Source organism: Mesoplodon mirus (assembly GCF_964341445.2).
Source record: "Mesoplodon mirus genome assembly, chromosome: 11".
Taxonomy (NCBI): domain Eukaryota; kingdom Metazoa; phylum Chordata; class Mammalia; order Artiodactyla; family Ziphiidae; genus Mesoplodon; species Mesoplodon mirus.
In genome coordinates, this window is record NC_138987.1 from 51,658,010 (window position 1) to 51,683,980 (window position 25,971).

The 25,971-nt window shown below is 38.4% G+C and overlaps 1 protein-coding gene across 2 annotated transcripts in view; it reads right to left on the reverse strand.

Moving 5' to 3' along the window:
- Nucleotides 1–25,971, reverse strand: part of NELL2 (neural EGFL like 2) — a 456,105-nt gene that overhangs the window by 105,705 nt on the left and 324,429 nt on the right. For both annotated transcript variants that reach the window (XM_082634702.1, XM_082634703.1), the window contains exons 15-16: nt 14,609–14,731; nt 11,756–11,851 (exon numbers count right to left, since the gene is read on the reverse strand). In XM_082634702.1, the coding sequence (XP_082490828.1) occupies nt 11,756–11,851; nt 14,609–14,731 (219 nt within the window). The remainder of the gene's footprint in view (nt 1–11,755; nt 11,852–14,608; nt 14,732–25,971) is intronic.

Sequence of the window (25,971 nt, forward strand, 5' to 3'; positions counted from 1 at the left end):
TCTAGAGGGTTACTGTAGGGATTAGGTGTAAGGTCATAATAATAACTAACATGTACCGAGTCAATGCTGTAACTGTTTGTATGTATTCACTACTGTAGCCTTCTCAACAATACAATAAAATAAGGATTATTATTATCATTCAATTTTAAAACAAGGAAACAGAAACATATAAAAATTCAGTAACTTGTCCCAGTCCACACAGTTAGTTAGTGGCAGAGCCTGGATTTGTACCCAGAGAGCTATCTTCCAAACCCACTCTTAACTCTTAATCATCAGGCTACATTGCCTTTTTGTTATTTCAGGAAGTACCCTGAGACACGCAGTTTGAAGTAACTACTGTTATGAAAAATTGTAACAAGAAGAGTCCTAGATCATTCCAATAAACCAAGGGCAACTAGACCCATGTGAAGATCCTCTAGGCCTTAAGTGCTTCTAACATTTGGTCATCTAGACTCTACCAGAACATGGAGGCTGGGCCATCCCACTTTCATATGATTCTTGAGATCAGTCTATTTCTTATTTGGAGCTCAAACTTGTCTTCTGGTAAATTTACTAGTTTTTCACATTACAGCTACACATAAAATCCTAAATTCACATACTAGTTTAGCTCTCCATGTATTTAAGGATAGTTTGTATGCTATCTTTCAAGTTCCTTATTTTTTTTTCATCTCTTGGTTAAACACCTAGGGTTTATTCAACAATCCTCTTATATCTGCCAAGGCTTTCACCTCTCAGGTAACTTTTCCCTAATCACACTCCCATTTGCCAATAACCTCTTAAAATCTGTTGGCCAAAGTGAATATAATATTCCACCATGGAATAAGTAATACTGAATTCAGGGAGACTATTATTTATATTATTTTGTGTACTCTGTTTCTCTTAACGCAGACTAAGTATATATTTTCTTTCAGAGCTAGAGCATTATACTTTTGCTCATACTTAACTTGGATCAGCAGTCAAGTAAACCATGAAACTGTTAAAGTCGGTTTCCTCTATCCTGTGCAACTGTTTTTTCTAACCCAAATTCAAGAGTGTATTTATATTTTATTAACATTCATTGAATGCCTACTATATGCAAAACATGATGTTGAGCCCTATGAGAAACACAAAATTGTAGGTTTCCTTTCTATTCTCAAGGAACCCATATACCAGTAGGAGGGAATAGGGAAAAGGGGGAGGAGAGAAAGGACAACTAAAGGAAAGAAGACAGTCAAAGGGTAGGGCAAAGGGTACAATGAATGTGGGCCCAAGATGTAAGAGCTCAGAATTAAGAATCTAAAAATGAAACTCTGGTAGAAGCAGTGTGTCCTTATTTGAAAGCTGAAAGTAGGACAACTACAGGAAGTGTTTTTAAATGTTTGTTAAGTATCATAGGGTTATTTCGATCCTCTTGTTCCTACAATCTGAATAAATTTGAATCTTGGTCCTGTTTTTTGCCATATTAGCTACCTTCCCCAATCTGTGTCATTTGCAAATTGGATTCATCTTCTTTAACTTGAGTGTATACCCATATACTTGATATTAAACTGTCCCTGTGTACCACATTTTAGTTTAAATCTAAAAATAAATTACCTAGAATATATTTTGTTCTCTCAAAAACCAGGAGAGTTCTTAAGGAAGAGTCACTTATCAGCTGGATTAAGCTGACTGTTGTGGGTTTGTTGTACCTAAGTGCCAGCGGCTTCTTCCAGAAAGCTTACATGAAGAAAGAAACAGAAACTAGCCATGGATATGAACCCTCCAAAAAGAAGTACAGACTCTCTCTGGGAGGATGAGGAATTGAGGGAAAAGAAAGAAGTAGTTGCATCCACAGCTCTGTTCTTAGTATATTCTATTAAGCTGTTCATATTACAATTGTTTCTTCCTGTGTTCCACCCCATTTTCATTCTGCCACCATGAGTGTCACCTCACAGTCTGCAGATTTATTAGCAACCAGAGTTCAGAACTCGCAGGAGTCACTAAGCATCAATAAAATCACACTTATGTTTAAAATGAGTGATTTTTTTTTCCAATTTCAGTCATACTGAAAACTGCATCACTTAAAACCTTCTTTCTACAAACACATGGCTTTAAAATAATTTTAAATTCATAAGTGAGCTCATTTTTAAAAATGGAAATTCCTATATGGCACAAGAAGAAGCTAAACACCAGATCTGGATTTTATGGCCCACAGAGTGACAGCAGGATCTCTGAAGGGTGGCCCCTCAGCTTAAGTGTAGGATAGAAACACACATACACACAAATAAAACATTCACCAGCACAGGAGATTAGGAGAAGACACCATTTTGCCTGTACTTCAGTGAGGAGGAAGAAATGTTTGCTCTTACAGAGTTCTGAGCTTTAAAATTATACCATCTCTGTGGTATACCACTTGGCAAAGAAATTAACTCAAATACTGATTGCAATACTCCTGGTATACCTGCAGAAGCAAATGCAAAATTCCTCTGGAGAGAAAAGACCTCAGGTTTCACAGGTAAATCTTCAATGAAGATAAGATGAGACATTAAAAAGAAAACAAACAAACAAACAAACACATAAGGCAACACTGTATCATGGGCAAGAGTCAGCAAACACAACAAAAGGCAGATTTAGATCCCCTTAACTTCAGATGATTTAGACCCCCCTGAACTTCAGACAATACAGCAATGTGATAAAGATTATAATGTAATATAAGTGCTTTAAAGACATAAAAGAAGGAATCAAAACCACAAGAAATGAATAAGAACTAAGGGGAAAAAGACAAAAGAACTAAATGATTTGAAAAAAATAACTCCTAGGAATAAAAAAGATAGTTATTTAAAAAAAAATTCAGCAGATAAGCTAACACAGGATTAGACAAAGCTGAGGAGAGGAGATAACTGATAGACTGGGCGACAGATATGAAGAAATCACAAAGGTCACAGCATGAGAGATAAAGAGATGGAAAATACTAAAGAAAGTTGAAAAAACACAGAAAGATAATGGCCAACATACATCCAATAGGAAGTCCAAAAGGAAAGAATAGAGAATGAGAGAGAAGCAATATTCAAGGACATAAAGATGGAGTGTTTTCCAAAACAGGTGAAGGAGATGACTCCTCAGATGCAATCATCTAAATGAGCCCCAAACAAGATAAATAAAAATACAGATATAATGCACTGAAACCACAAACCCCAAGGAAAGGAGGATCTTCAAAGAAAAGATGTATTTTCAAATGAATTATTGATACAATTGGACTGACAGCAGACTTCTAAACACAAATCTCAGAGGCCGGGAAGGCAGTGGAATACTTCCCTCACAGTGCTTAGAGAAAACACCTGGAATTCTAAACCTAGCGCACCTAAGACTGAAAATGGCATAAAGCCCATATTAGAGAAAGAGAGTTTGCCATTAATAGACTCACTCTAAGAGAGTACTAAGGTAGGTCCTTCAGGAAGAAAGAAATGGAATGAAAGAAGCAAAGATAATTTGACTATAAATAAAATGTGTCCTAGATATATTTTGAATTAGAGAAGACTAAGTCCCAGATAGCTATTTGTATCTTTACCACTTTCTAAAGTCTCTCCAAGATATCAAGTTTGTACCTCCCCCATCGTATTTCTAATGAATAGAAATTCATCAGCTTATGTCTGGAAAAAAAATTTAGACTATATGAAGGAGAAAGTGGTAGAACATTCCCAACCAAAGTATGGGGGTGCCCAAAGGAAAAGAAAGATCTTGTACCCAAGATATGCATTCTTATTAGCAACCCCAGAGTTACAAATTAAAAGTCTATTATTTGAGTGGTAGCATGCTCCTATAACACTGACTTTCCTATTTGAATCATTCTGTCTAATGAGAATATATCAATAGTATGATTTCCAAGGCATACTCTTAAGGGGAAAAAACAAATGTTTAGGAAAGAGATAAAAAGGAAATTTACTTTTCCTTATATGTTCTTTGTCCTTTTAAATTTTATACCATGTACATGAATTGCTTTTTCAAATATTAAGTATTCAGTTAATTAATTTTAGAATAATATCAAAGAAAAATCTAAAAAGTGACTTTATTTGGTTTGCTTTGAACAAAAAAAAAGAAGAGGGGATATGAATACTAGGAACTCAAGGGTATAATACGATATAAGTTATATTCAAGGGTGACCCCTTGAAAAGATTAGCAATACTTTTAAAGCAAAAGTGAAGATCTTTTCCAAATTCCCAAATAATCCATTTGGCTTTTTTTTTTTTTTCTTTTTTGGAGACCTGCCTTCTAACAGTTTGAAACCTACATTTTTTTCCCTTTACATTAACTCCATGACATGTCATCATTTCCAGTGCTAATTAGGTAGGCCTTAAAATAAAAGAGCCTGAAAAATTTCCCCATCAGAGTTGTTATCTATTATACATGACTGATACATGGAAAGAGTAAGATCTTTTTCCAATTAACCTGAAGGACTTGGAAGAATGACTTTGAGATATAACACTGAGAACTTTTAACTACTTTTCGAATAGTACAAAGACAAATTTCCATAAAACATAAATTTTTAAAGATTTGCATTAGGACTAAAATAAAGCAATTGTAAGTAAATGTAAAGAATGCAAATTCCTAAATTAAACATTTTAAACCATTACAGTGTAGTAAAGTTATACTTAAAGCAGGTTTATAAATAACTCAAGAAAACTAGAATTAATTCTAATTCCTAACCCTTATTTTATAACATTTCAGGGTACATACCGCTAATTTAAGGACATCTAAAAGCTTCAAACAGCTCTGTATGAACATGTCACTTAAAATGTATAATATAATCACATCAAATATCATTTATTGAGTGCTTACCACATCAAAGACATGATGCTGTGCACCTTGCTTACATTACTTCTTTTAATCTCCAGAACACCCCATGAGATATTAAGGCATAAAAAAATGAAGTAACATAGAAAAGATCACACAGCTGGTCAACAGTAGAGCTAGGACTCATGCTGATGTCGCTCTGACTTCCATTTTTGTGTTCTCGACCACTCTGTTAAATGCTTCAAGGAGAACCAAGGTTTGGCATAACATTAAGCAATTAAAGGGTTATTTAAAAGAGGTCAAGGATCACCAACATAAAGAGAAGACATGTCTTAAGTACCTAAGTTAACTCATATGCAGGTATGGTCAAAAAGCTTTTGGTGAGAGTTTTGGTTTTGTTTTTTTTTTGTGGTACGCAGGCCTCTCACTGTTGTGGCCTCTCCCGTTGTGGAGCACAGGCTCTGGACACGCAGGCTCAGCGGCCATGGCTCACGGGCCCAGCCGCTCCGCGGCATGTGGGATCTTCCCAGACCAGGGCATGAACCCGCGTCCCCTGCAGCGGCAGGCGGACTCTCAACCACTGCGCCACCAGGGAAGCCCAGAGTTTTTGTTTTTAATTTGGTAACAGGAAAAAGTAACACTGGGATCTAAACACCTAATTCTTCCAAAGTTCATTATTATGCATTCATTCATCAAATGTAATTTACTCACTTTTATAACTAGAGACCAAGTCTGAAGATCAGCAAGTATGACTGGAGTCTCCATCTTAGGCAGAAAATGGCTTTTGTATGTGAAGTTTGTATTTGTTTAGCTAGAGCAAAATGAATTCAAAATACTATTTTAAAAAGATCACCACTGTTGGTAAAGCGAAGGAATTTAAAGATTTTCTTTCTGTTTAAACTATGTTAGCTCAACATTTTTACTCAAATTCTCCTCTTCTCCCACAAAAAGATATACATTTTGGTAATGGAATTTCACTGTGAGTCATTTTGGTTAAAAAAAAGGTATGTATGCTATGGAAGAAATGTTTTGAAATTTTTCTTTTGTTTCTGAATTTTTTCAGTCTATGTAAAATGATATAAAATGATGTAAGCGTCTAAAAAATATGCCTTTTAGAAAAAGTTACATGATCATGAAATTAAATCAATATGTTCCTTTAATGATGAAAAATGCTAGTTAAACAATATCAGGAAATGTAATACAGTTCGACATTAATAATATATGCTAACTATGCAAAATAACTTTGTTACTATTAACGAATTGAAGGATTTTTACTACCTATACTGTAACAGTAATAATTCAAATTTTAAAACATCAATCAGCCTCAACCAATTTGAAGTTATCTTGGACGTAAAGCAACATTCACATATGCCTCATGCTTCATTTTATCATCTTGAAACTACAGATATTAAAAAGCTACAAAAACACTTGGGAATGCAACTTAAATTTATATTCATTTAATTACTCACTGTAAATAATTAATATCTCATCTCATGTTTTGATCTGTGGTCAAGAAAACCATTATTTTACACACACACATACACATACACACAAAGCCATTTATCACTAAAATGTTTGATTTCCTTTTCTTTGATATTGCAGCATATTTTTTTAGCTTTGCCATTTGATATCAACTTTTTCCCAGTTATAAGCATCTTAATTTGATTTAAGTCAGTAGTTACTTATAGGGGACTGTCAAATCTTTTAGAGTTATGCTGTAAATCATGACTGAAAGATTTACTTTCAGTATAATAAGACATCTTTGCATATTAATTAGATCAGCAGACACATGTTTGTGGAGGTTTAGCAATTGTGCAATAAATACAGCATGGCAGTGACAGAGCTGTTAAACCTCAGCACATAGATTTCTAATACATTTTATTGAGTTTATCCAAGAAATAATCACCCTGCTAAACCCAAGTTAACCACATGATGGAATATTAGGATGTTTAATTAAAAATGAATTTATGCTGTACAAGTGGGTAAACTTACACAGCAGCTAAAAAAGAAAAGGCCATGAAAAATTAATTTTACTCAATAAAAACATACACATAGCCCTTTTGTGACGTTGGTAAATGGATTCAACCATTTCACTAAGATACACATGATGCAGAAATAGACTAAATAAATTTGGGGGAGGGGGTTCAGAGGAGACTTTTTCAACTAAAGTAACAAGGGTTGGTAAATGTCATGCACATTAGGATTGTCTTTCAAAAAATCAGTAAATCCTTTTACGTCATCCTCAGAGATCCATTGTGAAGGCTCAACAGATGACCACTGGGGCCAGGAATTAATCTCCTCTGTAAGCTATCAGGCAGTATCCAACTCCAGCAGGCCACATTTATGCCATTCCTATACATGTGCAATCTAGGCAATCATGATGTTTTCCCTACCTTGGGAGAGAAAAACTGCCACAGAAGTCATTGTTAAAGACAACAGGATTATCTGGTAGCTGAAGGGGTGGGCATAACAAAAACACAGACTTCATGAATGATGACAGTAGGATGAATTCCTCCGAGCATATACCATAGCATAGGCAGAAAGGAAAGAAGGAAGGAAGGAAGGGAGAGAGGGAGGGAGGGAGGAAGGGAGGGAAGGAGGAGGGAAAAAGGAAACACTGGAATAAGAATCAGAAGATGAGTTCTAAATTGCAGATCTGTATCTATAATTAACCACCACATATAAGTAACTTCACCTCTCTGTGCCATAATTACCTCATCTGCCACATGAAAGTCTAAGACCAGATGACCCTGAAGCCCTCTTTAAACTAATATTTTAAAAGATCCAGCAAATATGGAAGCAACCACATCATCTCTTTCTTCCTCATTTACACCTGTGTTTATTTATTCAACAAATATTTGTGGAGCACCTAATAAAGTATAGGCCTTATACTATGTCTCAAAGATTCAAAAGTGAACAAGTTATACCCTTCACCCCCATAAAACTCCATGCCTGGTGTGGAAGTGAAGAGAGGAGACAGATGGACAAGAAAGCAAAAGCTGGGTAGATTAGCAGGGGTCAGATCTTGAAGGTCATGGTAAGACATGTGACCTTTATCCTGAGGGCAATGGGAGGCACTGACTTTTTTTCTGTCTGGGGTGATATGATCAGATTTGGGCTTCTATAGTCTGTGGAGATTACACTGGAGAGAGATGCCTGAGAGGCCTGAAGTACTCTAGTTGCAGCCAGACTTGAAAGAAAGGGACCCTAGTACCGAGAACAAAAAGGACTTGACTGGATGTGGAAGGGGTGTGAGGGGGATGATTCCTTGAGTACTGGTGGGAGGGAGGGAGAGGGGGAGGAAGGGAGGTGGGGGAGGGCAGGAAGAAGGGATAAAACTTGGTGGATACGGCTGCCGCTCCCTGAAACAGAAAATAGAAGTGAAGAACCGGGTTTTGGAAACAGAAGAGGAAGAGGACATGGGGCAAGAGTCATGGAGGCGATGAGGAGCTCAGTTTGGGGTATCTGGATTTAAGGTTCCCAAAGAAACACTGGACATTTGGGTTTGGATCACGTGCCACAGAATGAAATAGCAGTTAGTTCTCTTTATGAATCATTGAAGATTCTCTCTCTAGAGGTTCTTAACTATTTGGAAATCATATAACACATATGAAATCTTTAAGAGCCCGGGTTCTCCCTGCAGAAAAATGTACACGTGCACAGATACTCAGGGAATTCATGGACCCCAAAGCCCATCCATAGACCTACAGGGGTCCAGGAATTCCAAGGTGAGAATCCCTACCAGGGGGATGAGGATAAATATGGCAGTGATCGAAAAAGGAAGTAACTCAGAGTTCCTTGTCCTGACGATATCAGAGAAATGCAGAAAATGTTTTGATTGCTTTGAGTAAATTGCACTAGCAACGACAGACAGCAGATATGGCAAAAGACTGGCCTGATGCTCACCGAACCAGTTTCATCTTCCTGGACACTCAGCTCAGCTACATTTTCTTAACCCCTTGAAGCCATGTGGTTAGATCTTACCAATGGTATGTGAGGGGAAGGGACACTTCTGACCTGAGGCAGTAACACCGGGTGTGTATTTTCCGTGCTTTCTCTGTGGTCCTCTTCTCTAGAAGTTTTAGAGGTCATGTACTGGGCATGGCTTCTTCACTAAATGGCAATAGCCAGGGTCCCTAGTTGGAGGAATCCCAATCCCAATCCCCTTCAACTTTCCCCTCAATACCGCATTCAACATATCAAACTGAGATTTGAATGAGCAATACACCTTTTGTACTAACCACTGAAATTTTGGGACTTGATACAGAAGCTGAGGGTAGTTACCTTTATTAATAAAGTAAATATCAATAATAATAATAATACTCATCATATGTAAGGTCCAGAGGTTAATAATATAATTTTATACTATCTGCTCTAGTTATCTTTACAGTACCTATTGTTGGGTTTTTTTGTTGGTTTTTTTTGAGGTATGCGGGCCTCTCACTGTTGTGGCCTCTCCCATTGCGGAGCACAGGCTCCGGACGTGCAGGCTCAGTGGCCATGGCTCACGGGCCCAGCCGCTCCACGGCGTGTGGGATCTTCCCGGACTGGGGCACGAACCCGTGTCCCCTGCATCGGCAGGTGGACTCTCAACCACTGTGCCACCAGGGAAGCCCTACAGTACCTATTGTTACCTGATGTTTATTTTCCTGTTTATAGTCCCTCTATTCCACTACACCATAATTTCCATGCAGACAGGGCCTCAGTTTTGTTCACTGCTATATCCTGTCTCTAGATCAGTGCTCAGCATATAACAGATCCTAATTAAACATCTGTTGAATAAATGGGTGAATAAATTATTTCAAATGGGTCTCTTCTCATCTGAAGGTATTTTTTTTAAAGGGCACACCTTCTATTTATAACTACATCAACAAAAATGGTGGTGTTGGGAGGTGAGGAATTGGGAACTAACCTGGAGAAATAATTGGGACAGATGCCTTAAGGCAAGCATCGGTATTACATTTTCCCAGATAGGAGACATTCTCTCTCCTCTGTCATTAGAGTGACTTCAGAAGAAACTTTGAAAAGCAATTATATAGATAAAAACCTGGATTTGGGAGTAGAAAGACCTTAGTATTCAGCTGCTAGCTCTCTGATGTTAGAAAAATTAAATCAGAATGAACCCAAAATTTTTGTTTGTAAATGGATAATACCTTCAAGATAATACCTATCTTCGAGGAGACCTGTGAAGAGTAAGGTGACGTACAGAGGGTAAAAGACACAGAAGTTATGCACCTTGCCCAAGGCCACATAACAAGGAAAGAGTAAAACTAGATTTTAAACGTACATCTTTCTCAAAGCCCTTGGCTTTTTGTGTTTGTCCTCTTAGAGACTGAAAGATCAAGGGTAACTACACAGAGAAAGCTAAATATTCTGTTGGGTTACTTTTAACACCAGTTTTAAATTTTACATTGCTCAGATTAATCTTATGCCATTCCACACTTTCACAATCTCTCCATATAATTTTTTTTTAGTGGGGAAATGATACGCAGGATTGAGCATAACCATTATTCATCCCAGATTTTCTGGGACAGCCTCTATTTCAAACTTGCACACCACTGAAATTCCCTGAAAAAGCCACTATTTCAGTATCCAGACTTTGTACCAGAAACAGCATAAAATACTGTATTCAGGAAACATAGTTACCATAGGTCTGAATGTGCACCTTGTTAGTGTACCTTGATGCATGTGTGGATACTACTGGAGATCATGGGATAGAAACACTGTAGAACCACTGCACTGGAAGTACCTGATTTTGATCTACTAAATCCTATGATAGTTAATTATCAAATATCTGTATTTTTTTAGCAAGTTAACAAGCTCTATGGGTGATTCACATGCACTATGAGCTTTGGAACTCTTGATTTTGGAAATGATCTCCTTAAGAAAGAGGCCCACATATCAAAGATAACCACTAGGCATTTTCTGTTAGAGACCTTTGTAACCAGTTAGTCACCGAAGTTTGAAAAGCACCACTTAGAGGTACTTGCAGGAAGAAAGGATGTAGTGATCCTTTTGTGAGCATCCTTCTGTGCTCGGTGGCAGTACTTATTCAGTAAACTTTTCACTTCTCAAACGGACCAGAGCATTTTCTGTCTCACATTCTGATCAGTGTATTTATTAAACCCAATGACTGCAGGTGGGATGGAGACAGGACATTCACTGCATCTACTGCACTGAGGTTTATGGAAAGCAAGAGGAGGTGGTAACCACTAATCACTGGTGGCAGCAGCTTTCTCTTAGGGAGAATAATCAGACTTTGTGAGGTCATCTGCTGTTAGAACCCACTTAACCGTTAACAAAGAAACCAAAACTACTACTGATATGATTTTAATTAGGGGTTAATACTCAAGGCACTTTTTAAATTCTCAAGGTGTGTTTTCAATGGACAAAACATCTTACTTTGAGACATAAGCTATATACAGACTACACATAGATATATTTTTTAATATTTTTAGAAGTTTCTAGTATTAGTATCTATCAGAAAGAGTAAGTTCGGAACAGACTTGGATGAGGAATAATTAAGGGGTAGAAAACCTTAAACACTTTGTAAACAGACAACAATGAAAAAATATTAAATAGACCAGGTAAAAATTTATTAAAAATTCTCAAATGTGGATGCAGGGAGTAGTGTGTCCCAGGAAGTGAGTTGGCCATAAGCTTGAACTCTATGTTTTAATGTGGGCATATAGATTCCAGGAAAACTGGGCTCCAAATGAGTAAAGTGAATTATGAAGTCATAAAATCCTGGGTAATCCAACATATTTTTCTGAAAAAGTTCAATATACTTCTAGTTATAATAGCTGCAAAACCTCCTTAGAGTGACTTTGGGCAAATGCCCAGTGACTACACCTCACTGAAACTTCCCACCTCCTGCCTCCTAAGCTTCTGTGTTAATAGCAAGTGCCATGTTTTGAGAGCCCACTTGAAACATTATTTTCCTCATGGGTTACTTTATACATGGGCGTAAAAATTCATCTTCTAGAAGATGGTATGATATTCTTACCCGTTTCACAGCTGGGCCCGGTGAAGCCTTGTGGGCAGGCACACACATTGGCGGCAATACAAGCTCCTCCGTTCCTACAGCCATCTTTGCAAAATGCTAAAATAATTCAGATAAATAATTTTAGCACTTTAGAAGGAAGTAGTTCAAGATACTCCAAACTAGCTTTTCTTTATTGCCTTTGATATAAATGTTATTATAATTTCATATTCAAATAACACTTTCCATTTAGGTAAGAAACTTCAACACAATTTGTAGAATAGTACTCTTTCCAATGTTAAGTATTTCACCTGTAAAAGAAAATACTGAGCTTTCTTTTAACAAAAAACAGTAGCCTTACAAAACAGGAATTAGAAGTAGTATTGCACCTCATTGTAGCAATCCAGTTTGAAATTAAATCTAAAAAAAATGGCAGCTATCCTAGGCATCTTCTTAAGGAAGAAACCACCACCTAAAGAATAAGATACAGAAATAAGAAATAATTGAATCCTATACAGCTCTGATCATTCTACACACCGTCCAAACTGTCAAAATACTAGAGAAGTGCCCCATCCTTCAAAAAGTTCTAAATCATTCCTGGTGATGAATTAGCCAATAATGACAATTTGATAAAGGAGTCTTCAAGAAGGGTCTTGAACCCCTCTGCCAAGGATAGGTCAGGATCCAGGATCAAGGGCAAAGGCACTGCATAGCCTGTTGCGTTAGAGTGGGTGTGTGAGTGAGGGGAGTTCTTCTGTGAGTAGAAAAAGAAACCAAGCTCTGAGCCACTGCAAGCGTGATCTTTTGAGATGTGCTGCCCTCAGAAAAGGTGAGAAAAACAAGATGGGCAGGATGGAGTACCCTTAGAAACTTCTGTTTCCACTTCAGCTTATTCTTTGACTCTGTAAGGCAAAGGCTGTTCCCTCAGCCTGGCAAGGCCTGTTGTGGATGAACTCGATCAACCTGTTCCATGCCTGAGGCAAAAGCTTTTGCTCTGGTTTTCTGGCATGTGCTTCCTCTAATTAGTTAGGATGTACTTTCTCAGAGTGGGAAACTGTAGAAATCTGAGATTCTGCTACTGAGTTAAAGGAAGGGGCACAAAGAGGCCATTTGGCTTCTTTGGTTCTAGGTCTTAATCTCTCTTCATCCTAGGCAAAAACAAAACCTAGTCACCAAGAACTTGCAAAGAGATTAGGAATTGAAGCCTCATGAAAAGAAAAGCTACACCCACCAGACCATGTGTATATCCTCCCTGGAGTAATTTGCAAGGTTGCAGCCTGTTGATAGAGAATAGGACTCAATGATTCAGATCCTACAGCTAAGCTACTTCTCTCTCAGCTTTTGACGTTCCCAGCAGAGACACACACAGGAACGGAGAGTCTTTACTCAGGCAACCTATACTCCTAATTCCCAGAAGAAATTTATAGACGCTGGAAAGTTCTCCTTCCTTCAAAGATAAGAATTATCTGTCTGCATCTTCTCATGGCTTCAAGAATTCTTTACGCTATAAACTTTATTTTTCACATTAATAAGGAGTGAGGCTCAAATGCAAATAAGAGTGAGAAGCGGTTGGGCTCCCAGATGAAATCTTAACTCTCTGAACATCCAGATGCTTTGGGGAAGTCCTGAGGGTGCATTTATACCATGTTATGGACTTGAAAGTCTAGCTTTCCTCAGGATCCGTCCAGTTTCTGAGGAAATCTTTGTGGGATTTAGACTCCCAAATGCGTAGGCCTTTACAATGCTCTGAACTACAGATTTCCATAGACTTTGACAGAGTAATCCTCTGGCCCATCCCTATCTGCATCCACTGTAGACCATGTCTGAAAGTCATGACCAAAGGACACAGCATTAGTAACAATTCCTTGTTATCTCCTGTCTCCCATATACATGTAACAAAGAAAATTAATTTTGGTAAACTCCAGGATAATGAACACAGTACATTTGAAGAATGGACCAGTTCTGAAGCTTAAAATGCCTGAATTAGACAAATGATAAATAAATCTATATGACGTAATAAGGAATATGGGCTTTATCCTATGGAAGTTGGCGGAGTTTCCAGAATAGAACCTCCGTTTTCCTTGTGAAGTGGGAGGTAAGCTCATCTGACGAAGGAAAATGAGGGCATGGATAAAAGAGTGAATTAATGGATGGTGGCGGACTACAGCTGGAATATCCGCTGATGGAAATGAAAACCTGAGAGTTATTGATGGGTAATGACAAACCAGGTAAAATGGGAAATGATAACACATAGAAACCTAAAATTCCCAGTTAATTAGTACTTAGCTCAAGAGAGAGAGAGCAGAGAAGAAAAGCTCTCAGACTGACCCCAAATAGATATTTCACAGTGGATCATGGTAGTAAAACAAATGGGTTGATAGGGCTGCCGAGAAAAATATAGCTGTAATGTTTGGACTCAAAAAGAAATATCGGAACCTAGGAGGAGACTAGTAATCTGGATGAAAAGGACAGGTCAGAGAGATTAAAGATGAAAAACTGGAAAGAACAGAGTGGGCAAACTGCAAGCAGAAGGACGTGGGGTTAGATAATAGAAAGCTAAAGTTTAGATTTCTAGAGTGGAGTAGTTCTGTACAAAAATGCCCAGGATGTGATTATGGCTATGATTCCACTAGAGGGGAAGAGAGGTGGAAACCACTGGGGTTGAGGTCATGGAGCATTAAATCAGAGTTGTTGAACAGTTTGGCCATTTAAACACTGATGTAATCCAAGAGGAAGCCCATGAGCTACACTTCAAAGTTCTCAATGGCTGTGGGAAGTACCCAGAAGGCAGGTAACAGTGATGAGAAAGGGTGGAGGGAGGGAGAGATGGATTGCATTATCCCTAATGGAAGAGGTGCCAGCACTTAAATCTTTTACCTTTGCACGTAGTTCCATTCCCGGTATAGCCTGGCTTGCAAACGCAGTTGTGTCCTCCGACAGTATTGAAGCATAAAGCATTTTCATCACAGTTGTGCTGATTTGTGACACACTCATCATGTTCTGAAATGAGGATACGTTTTTGTTACTCAAAGACAGATTTTCAAAACCACTGTGCTTTAAATTGCACCTTCATCTTTGTTATTGTATGCTATTTCTTTCCAACACAGACATACACAAATTACCTATTAAACAAGAGCTTGTATTTTGAAGTACTGTATACTCCTTTTGAAGTACATACATAGTGTACACATCCACAAACCTTAAACACAAAAGGATTTGGATACAAGGCCCACCAATAGTAGCAAGGAATAGAAGGAGAGGAGAGGGAAGGATGGGGATTAATTCTCAGAAGTAGATCCCAGAGCCAGCTGTTTACAGTCTCAGTGGTTAATATTTGGGGAATTATCTCATGATATAAGTCTGCTACCTAACTTTTTCCTGTAGCATGGAAAGGGTGATAGGAAAGGATGTGTAACTGTATTGCTCCATGAATCCTGAACTGCAGGATAATGGACTTGAAGCCCTGTGGAATTAGATGCAGTTAACATCTACATCCACACTTGGCAGGCATAAAGATACACGTTCAAACTGCTGGGGGAATATCTGAGTTTCTTAGTAAGTTCCCTCTTTCTGCAAAGAAAGTATCACACTTTTATTAAATAAGACTAAAACTTGCCTTTATAATATGTGCCAATGCAAACTCTGAGATATACAATCAATATGATACCTCCTTTAACTGTGTGTAACTTGACACTTTCAAAAGCACTGAAACATTTGATTCTCACAGCCCCACTGTGAGAGAGGCAGAACCAATGTCATTATCACCATTTTAAAGATGAGTCAGTGGTGGCTCAGAGTGCTTCAGTAGCCTGCCCAAGTTCACGGAAATATTAGGCAACTTCAGAATGCTAGCTCAGTGTTCAGCAAAAATGTAAGTGTGAGGAATAAATCCAGTAAATACGAGAAAGAAAACAGATCTAACATCGAAATCAAGATGAGTAGGAAATGAAATACAAGTGAGGAAATGCATACAAGTTAGTTCAGCCATCTGAAATCCCTACAGCCTCACTACTTATTACCCAGTCTCTTACATAAATAGTATTTAGGTCTAAAATTAAATATATATTTTAATACACTTACACTGATCAAGCCATTCATTCACTATGATATAAATAATCAAAGCAAAAAGAAATATTGCTTTTTCACTTTAGAACTTTTTGCATTCCAAACAATATGTATCTATATATATATTATTCTAGACAACATAATAGTACTGTATCTGTAATTTTGAAAAAAATTGCCTTTGACATGTAGTTGAGATTAGACTAAAATCATTTATTTTAACTATAATACTAAAATAGAATGCTCTTTATTTTATTTTTAAAAAATAAAGATTAACCTTTCATGATTCTATGTCCTGTGTTATGCAAGCACAAAGTTATGATAGTTTTAGCTATAGGCCTATAATAAAATCTATAAAGATTATTCCCAATAACCTTTCAGACAGATTTCAATCACTAAGGTTTTAGAATTACACAAATAGATATTCTCTAAATTCCTGGATGAATTTCCTTAAATTATATAAAATTCCACCTTTATTATCTAGAATCAGAATATTTCAGAGTTTTTAATGAATTCATGCATATTGATGATAGCTTAGAAAATGGCTGGATTACACATGGGTGTCCTAATTGGGGATACCCTTGGACACTATTAAATATCGGAGGGACCAGAATGGGCAGCCCACCTACTTCTGGGTTCAGCTGCCTGAAGCAGAATAAAACCACACTGTGAAGTTTGCAGCTGCTGCCAATTTTCTTCCCACTGCAATTCAAAGTGCTGCAGTTAATCTATAAATCTCTATACAGACAGCCGTGAGGCCCTTTAAAGACAGCTGCTGATTGATCTGATGTTGTTTTCCTCCCTGCCTTGGCTGTCCTCTTAATTAGACGGTACTCACTGGGTAGAGGAAGGGCCTAACAAGATTCAGTTTAGCAACCAGTACGATAATGTTCAACAAATGTTAACTAATTACACAACCTGGAATCTGGTTTGTCCTTTACTCTCGGCGGCCACTGAAACGAATAAGTGGCTTCTAAGCAACTCAAGGGTGAAGACAATTTTCAGGGTTTTAAATGCACTGGCGTGCACCTGTACATATATTGTTCCCTCTGCCTGCAGTGCCTGCCCCATGGATTCTCCTGGAAAACTCTTACTACTTTTAAAGATTACACTAAAATGGTATGTCTTCTGTGAAAATACCTTTCTCTCCCCCTCCCACAGAGCTGGGGCTTCTGTCTGTTTTCCCTAGCACCAGATACAAGGCTGTTTTACTATATTTTATCATAAGTGTCTACTTCTCCCTGGTTCTCTATTTTCATGCCCCACCTGGGAGTGTGAATTTTTGGAGAAGAATTTTATATTTTTCTTCGTATTTCATTTCAACATTCAAAGAAAGTGTCTTGAATAAATGATTGAAAGAATGAGTGACCAGGGACTTCCCTGGTGGTGCAGTGGTTAAGAATCTGCCTGCCAATGCAGGGGACACGGGTTCGAGCCCCAGTCCGGGAAGATTCCATATGCCGCGGAGCAACTAAGCCCGTGCACCACAACTACTGAGCCTGCACTCTAGAGCCTGCAAGCCACAACTACTGAGGCCTGTGTGCCACAACTACTGAGCCTGCACTCTAGAGCCTCTGAGCCACAACTACTGAGGCCCATGTGCCTAGAGCCCGTGCTCCGCAACAAGAGAAGCCGCCGCAATGAGAAGCCCACGCACTGCAATGAAGAGTGGCCCCTGCTTGCCGCAACTAGAGAAAGCCCGAGAGCAGCAAAGAAGACCCAACGCAGCCAAAGGACATACTTCCTATACCATTATCATTCAAGTCAATCCCAATTTGTTCAGTTGGAGACTAGACAACAAATGGAAAGCTACCGAAACCTAAGCTGTTTTTTACTGATTTTACTATGGTGGTGTTTTATTTGGTTTGGGATATTTCAAATATTAATTAAGATAGCAGGACATATTTTGAAAACAGAAAGTATTAATTCTTTTATATTGTCACTTTAATTTTTTTCCAACTACTTAAAATAAAGTTGGTTATACTCACAATTATCAACTAAACTGTGATCTTAAGAAACGCCTTTTAAAATGCCTGTATTGTAATCTCACAGAAGAATTAACTTTAATTTGACAGCCCTTTAAAAAAGAGAATGTGAATGAAGCAAGGAGCAAATATTCTATAAGGTCATCTCAATAAATAGTTAATTATTGCTGCTCCATATCGACTTTTGGTCAAATGTCAACTTCTTACTGTTTCCCCGACTGACATACCCCTAAGGACTCCACCACCAACCCACCAGTCAGCCTATCCATTTTTAATACTTCCTTCAACATTTTTAACATACAATACATAAAATTAAATAAAATAAGGAAGAAAATATTAAGACAGAATTTAAATCCATATTACATTCCAGTGTTTGAGAAGAGCATGTCAGGATATAATTGTGAATGACTTCTAAGTTTTATTTCACATATATTGAAAAGCAGACACATCAGATCTGATGTTCAGAATATCCAATCCATAAGATCCAATGCTATCTTCATATCCTCAGATAAAATGTCACTGTTCATGTGACATGACAGTCCAAACAATAGCTGGGATTGAAACTGAATGCACCCCTTTCTTTTTCTTTTCTTTAAAAATATTAGCACATAATAATTTTAATCAGACAATTATCGTTCTAAGAAAGAGTAGTACTTCCGGGTAAGATGGCGGAAGAGTAAGACGCGGAGATCACCTTCCTCCCCACGGATACACCAGAAATACAGCTACACGTGGAACAACTCCTACAGAACACCTACTGAACGCTGGCAGAAGACCCCAGACCTCCCAAAAGGCAAGAAACTCCCCACATACCTGGGTAGGGCAAAGCGGAGAGATCCCCACACAGAGGATCGGTGCCAAGCGGCACTCACCAGCCCGAGAGGCTTGTCTGCTCGCCCCGGCGGGGCGCGCAGTGCTGGAAGCTGAGGCTCGGGCTTCGGTCAGAGGGCAGGGAGAGGACTGGGGCTGGCGGCGAGAACTCAGCCTGAAGGGGGCTAATGTGCCACAGCTAGCCGGGAGGGAGTCCGGGAAAACTCTGGAGCTGCCGAAGAGGCAAGAGACTTTTTCTTCCCTCTTGGTTTCCTGGTGCGCGAGGAGAGGGGATTAAGAGCGCTGTTTAAAGGGGCTCCACAGACGGGCGCGAGTCGCTACTGAAAGCGCGGAGCCCAGTGACAGGCGTGGGACGCTGGGGCTGCTGCTGCCACCGCCAAGAAGCCTGTGTGCGAGCGCAGGTCACTGCCCACACCGCCCTTCTGGGAGCCTGTGCAGCCCGCCACTGCCGGGGTCCCGGGATCCAGGGGCGGCTTCCCTGGGAGAACGCACGGTGCGCCTCGGGCTGGTGCAACGTCACGCCGACCTCTGCCGCTGCAGGCTCGCCCCGCATTCCGTGCCCCTCCCTCCCGCCCGGCCTGAGTGAGCCAGAGTCCCCGAAGAGGCTGCTCCTTTAACCCTGTCCTGTCTGAGCGAAGAACAGACGCCCTCCGGCGACCTACACGCAGAGGCGGGGCCAAATCCAAAGCTGAGACCCAGGAGCTGTGAGAACAAAGAAGAGAAAGGGAAACCTCTCCCAGCAGCCTCAGAAGCAGCGGATTAAAGCTCCACAATCAACTTGATGTACCCTGCATCTGTGGAATACATGAATAGACAACACATCATCCCAAATTGAGGAGCCCGGAGTCAGTGCTGTGCCTCTGAGGTGGGAGAGCCAACTTCAGGACACTGGTCCACAAGAGACCTCCCAGCTCCACATAATATCAAACGGCGAAAATCTTCCAGAGATCTCTATCTCAACACCAGCACCCAGCTTCACTCAACGACCAGCAAGCTACAGTGCTGGACACCCTATGCCAAACAACTAGCAAGACAGGAACACAACGCCACCCATTAGCAGAGAGGTGGCCTAAAATCATAAAAAGTCCGCAGACACCCCAAAACACACCACCAGACGTGGACCTGCCCACCAGAAAGACAAGATCCAGCCTCATCCACCAGAACACAGGCACTAGTCCCCTCCACCAGGAAGCCTACACAACCCACTAAACCAACCTTAGCCACTGGGGACAGACACCAAAAACAACGGGAACTACGAACCTGCAGCCTGCAAAAAGGAGACCCCAAACACAGTAACATAAGCAAAATGAGAAGACAGAAAAACACACAGCAGGAGAAGGAGCAAGATAAAAACCCACCAGACCTAACAAATGAAGAGGTAATAGGCAGTCTACCTGAAAAAGAATTCAGAATAATGATAGTAAAGATGATCCAAGATTCTATTTCCCAGATCCAAAATCTTGGAAATAGAATAGACAAAATGCAAGAAACAGTTAACAAGGACCTAGAAGAACTAAAGATGAATCAAGCATCGATTAAAAACACAATAAATGAAATAAAAAATACTCTAGATGGGATCAATAGCAGAATAACTGAGGCAGAAGAACGGATAAGTGAGGCGGAAGATAAAATAGTGGAAATAACTGCTGCAGAGCAAAATAAAGAAAAAAGAATGAAAAGAACAGAGGACAGTCTCACAGACCTCTGGGACAACATTAAACGCACCAACATTCGAATTATAGGGGTTCCAGAAGAAGAAGAGAAAAAGAAAGGGACTGAGAAAATATTTGAAGAGATTATAGTTGAAAACTTCCCTAATATGGGAAAGGAAATAGTTAATCAAGTCCAGGAGGCACAGAGAGTCCCATACAGAATAAATCCAAGGAGAAATACGCCAAGACACATATTAATCAAACTGTGAAAAATTAAACACAAAGAAATCATATTAAAAGCAGCAAGGCAAAAACAACAAATAACACACAAGGGAATCCCCATCAGGATAACAGCTGATCTCTCAGCAGAAACTCTACAAGCCAGAAGGGAGTGGCAGGACATAATTAAAGTGATGAAGGAGAAAAACCTGCAACCAAGATTACTCTACCCAGCAAGGATCTCATTCAGATTTGATGGAGAAATTAAAACGTTTACAGACAAGCAAAAGCTGAGAGAGTTCAGCACCACCAAACCAGCTTTACAACAAATGCTAAAGGAACTTCTCTAGGCAAGAAACACAACAGAAGGAAAAGACCTACAATAACGAACCCAAAACAATTAAGAAAATGGGAATAGGAACATACATATCAATAATTACCTTAAATGTAAATGGACTAAATGCTCCCACCAAAAGACACAGAGTGGCTGAATGGATACAAAAACAAGACCCATATATATGCTGTCTACAAGAGACCCACTTCAGACCTAGAGACACATACAGACTGAAAGTAAGGGGATGGAAAAAGATATTCCATGCAAATGGAAACCAAAAGAAAGCTGGAGTCGCAATTCTCATATCAGACAAAATAGACTTTAAAATGAAGACTACTAGAAGAGACAAAGAAGGACACTACATAATGATCAAGGGATCGATCCAAGAAGAAGATATAACAATTGTAAATATTTATGCACCCAACATAGGAGCACCTCAATACATAAGGCAAATACTAACAGCCATAAAAGGAGAAATTGACAGTAACACACTCATAGTAGGGGACTTTAACACCCCACTTTCACCAATGGACAGATCATCCAAAATGAAAATAAATAAGGAAACACAAGCTTTAAATGATACATTAAACAAGATGGACTTAACTGATATTTATAGGACATTCCATCCAAAAACAACAGAATACACATTTTTCTCAAGTGCTCATGGAACATTCTCCAGATAGATCATATCTTGGGTCACAAATCAAGCCTTGGTAAATTTAAGAAAATTGAAATTGTATCAAGTATCTTTTCCGACCACAATGCTATGAGACTAGATATCAATTACAGGAAAAGAGCTGTAAAAAATACAAACACATGGAGGCTAAACAATACACTACTTAATAATGAAGTGATCACTGAAGAAATCAAAGAGGAAATTAAAAAATACCTGGAAACAAATGACAATGGAGACACGACCACCCAAAACCTATGGGATGCAGCAAAAGCAGTTCTAAGAGGGAAGTTTATAGCAATACAATCCCACCTTAAGAAACAGGAAACATCTCGAATAAACAACCTAACCTTGCACCTAAAGCAATTAGAGAAAGAAGAACAAAAACATCCCAAAGTTAGCAGAAGGAAAGAAATCATAAAAATCAGATCAGAAATAAATGAAAAAGAGATGAAGGAAACGATAGCAAAGATCAATAAAACTAAAAGCTGGTTCTTTGAGAAGATAAACAAAATTGATAAACCATTAGCCAGACTCATCAAGAAAAAAAGGGAGAAGACTCAAATCAATAGAATTAGAAATGAAAAAGGAGAAGTAACAACTGACACTGCAGAAATACAAAAGATCATGAGAGATTACTATAAGCAACTCTATGCCAATAAAATGGACAACCTGGAAGAAATGGACAAATTCTTAGAAATGCACAACCTGCCAAGACTGAATCAGGAAGAAATAGAAAATATGAACAGACCAATCACAAGCACTGAAATTGAAACTGTGATAAAAAATCTTCCAACAAACAAAAGCCCAGGACCAGATGGCTTCACAGCCGAATTCTATCAAGCATTTAGAGAAGAGCTAACACCTATCCTTCTGAAACTCTTCCAAAATATAGCAGAGGGAGGAACACTCCCAAACTCATTCTACAAGGCCACCATCACCTGGATACCAAAACCAGACAAGGATGTCACAAAGAAAGAAAACTACAGGCCAATATCACTGATGAACATAGATGCAAAAATCCTCAACAAAATACTAGCAAACAGAATCCAACAGCACATTAAAAGGATCATACACCATGATCAAGTGGGGTTTATTCCAGGAATGCAAGGATTCTTCAATATACGCAAATCAATCAACGTGATACACCATATTAACAAATTGAAGGAGAAAAACCATATGATCATCTCAATAGATGCAGAGAAAGCTTTCGACAAAATTCAACACCCATTTATGATAAAAACCCTGCAGAAAGTAGGCATAGAGGGAACTTTCCTCAACATAATGAAGGCCATATATGACAAACCCACAGCCAGCATCGTCCTCAATGGTGAAAAACTGAAACCATTTCCACTAAGATCAGGAACAAGACAAGGTTGCCCACTCTCACCACTCTTATTCAACCTAGTTTTGGAAGTTTTAGCCACAGCAATCAGAGAAGAAAAGGAAATAAAAGGAATCCAAATTGGAAAAGAAGAAGTAAAGCTGTCACTGTTTGCAGATGACATGATACTATACATAGAGAATCCTAAAGATGCTACCAGAAAACTACTAGAGTTAATCAATGAATTTGGTAAAGTTGCAGGATACAAAATGAATGCACAGAAATCTCTGGCATTCCTATATACTGATGATGAAAAATCTGAAAGTGAAATCAAGGAAACACTCCCATTTACCATTGCAACAAAAAGAATAAAATATCTAGGAATAAACCTACCTAAGGAGACAAAAGACCTGTATGCAGAAAATTATAAGACACTGATGAAAGAAATTAAAGATGATACAAATAGATGGAGAGATACACCATGTTCTTGGATTGGAAGAATCAATATTGTGAAAATGACTCTACTACCCAAAGCAATCTACAGATTCAATGCAATCCCTATCAAACTACCACTGGCATTTTTCACAGAACTAGAACAAAAAATTTCACAATTTGTATGGAAACACAAAAGACCCCGAATAGCCAAAGCAATCTTGAGAACGAAAAATGGAGCTGGAGGAATCAGGCTCCCTGACTTCAGACTATACTACAAAGCTACAGTAATCAAGACAGTATGGTACTGGCACAAAAACAGAAAGATGGATCAATGGAACAGGATAGAAAGCCCAGAGTTAAACCCACGGACATATGGTCACCTTATCTTTGATAAAGGAGGCAGGAATGTACAGTGGAGAAAGGACAGTCTCTTCAGTAAGTGGTGCTGGGAAAACTGGATAGGGACATGTAAAAGTATGATATTAGATCACTCCCTAACACCATACACAAAAATAAGCTCAAAATGGATTAAAGACCTAAATGTAAGGCCAGACACTATCAAACTCTTAGAGGAAAACATAGGCAGAACTCTCTATGACATAAATCACAGCAAGATCCTTTTTGGCCCACCTCCTACAGAAATGGAAATAAAGACAAAAATAAACACATGGGACCTAATGAAACTTAAAAGCTTTTGCACAGCAAAGGAAACCATAAACAAGACCAAAAGACAACCCTCAGAATGGGAGAAAATATTTGCCAATGAAGCAACTGACAAAGGATTAATCTCCAAAATTTATAAGCAGCTCATGCAGCTCAATAACAAAAAAACAAACAACCCAATCCAAAAATGGGTAGAAGACCTAAATAGACATTTCTCCACAGAAGATATACAGACTGCCAACAAACACATGAAAGGATGCTCAACATCTTTACTCATTAGAGAAATGCAAATCAAAACTACAATGAGATATCATCTCACACCAGTCAGAATGGCCATCATCAAAAAATCTAGAAACAATAAATGCTGGAGAGGGTGTGGAAAAAAGGGAACACTCTTGCACTGCTGGTGGGAATGTGAATTGGTACAGCTGCTATGGAGAACGGTATGGAGGTTTCTTAAAAAACTACAAATAGAACTACCATATGACCCAGCAATCCCACTACTGGGCATATACCCTGAGAAAACCATAATTCAAAAAGAGACATGTACCAAAATGTTCATAGCAGCCCTATTTACAATAGCCCGGAGATGGAAACAACCTAAGTGTCCATCATCGGATGAATGGATAAAGAAGATGTGGCACATATATACAATGGAATATTACTCAGCCATAAAAAGAAATGAAATTGAGCTATTTGTAATGAGGTGGATAGACCTAGAGTCTGTCATACAGAGTGAAGTAAGTCAGAAAGAGAAAGACAAATACTGTATGCTAACACATATATATGGAATTTAAGAAAAAAAAATGTCATGAAGAACATAGGGGTAAGACAGGAATAAAGACACAGACCTACTGGAGAATGGACTTGAGGATATGGGGAGGGGGAAGGGTAAGCTGTGACAAAGTGAAAGAGTGGCATGGACATATATACACTACCAAACATGAGGTAGATAGCTAGTGGGAAGCAGCCGCATAGCACAGGGAGATCAGCGCGGTACTTTGTGACCGCCTGGAGGGGTGGGATAGGGAGGGTGGGAGGGAGACGCAAAAGGGAGGGGATATGGAAACATATGTATATGTATAACTGATTAAATTTGTTATAAAGCAAAAAAATAAAATAAAATAAAATAAAATAAAATTACCTCAATCTAAAAAAAAAAAAAAGAGTAGTAATAAATGATGCAGAATGTTAACAAGATTAATTGATGATATTTAAGAATAGCCTATAACAGCAAATCTCAAATCTTTTGTCTTAGGATGCATTAAAAACTATTCAGGACCTCAAGAATCTCTTATTTATGTAGGTTATATCTATTTATATTTACTGAATTAAAAAGAAAAATGAAGACATTTAAAAATCTTTCAATAGTTCTTAAATGAACTATTAAAATGAAACAATGATAAATGCAACATTTGTTTATATAACTAGTACTTGTATGAAAATTGTTTTCAAAACCAAAAATATTGTCAAGAACAGTGTTGTTGGTTTACATTTTGCATATCTTTTTAGTAGTGTCCAGCTTACTAGGAAAAAGGTTGATTATCAGATGTGCTTCTTCATTCAATCTGTTGCAATTTGTTGTTTTGGTTAAAGTCTATGGAGAAAATCCAGCCTTATACAGATATGTAATTGGAAATGAGAGAACTATTTTAGTAGCCTTTTAAGATAATTTTGGATATATCATGTAGCCTCTGGACAAATCTACTGTATCTTTATTAGAATTAGATAGCTAAATAATATCTTAGTATCATTATGTATATAGTTTTGACCTTGTGTACTCCCTGAAAAGTCTCTGGAGCTCACAAGGGTCTCCAGACTATATGTTGAGAACTGTTGGTCTTTAATATACTGTTTCAAGAGGGAAAATAAATAAAAGAGTCTACAGACTGAGTCTTGTACTAAAAAAAAAAAAAAAAAAAAAAATAATAATAATAATAATAATTTTAATCAAAATTTAATCACTTTTGTACCTATGAATTTTAAATTTAAATAAAATGGAAAAAAAGGAAAAAAAATTATAGAAAGAAAACATCACCCCTCAACAGTTCTAAACAAAAGT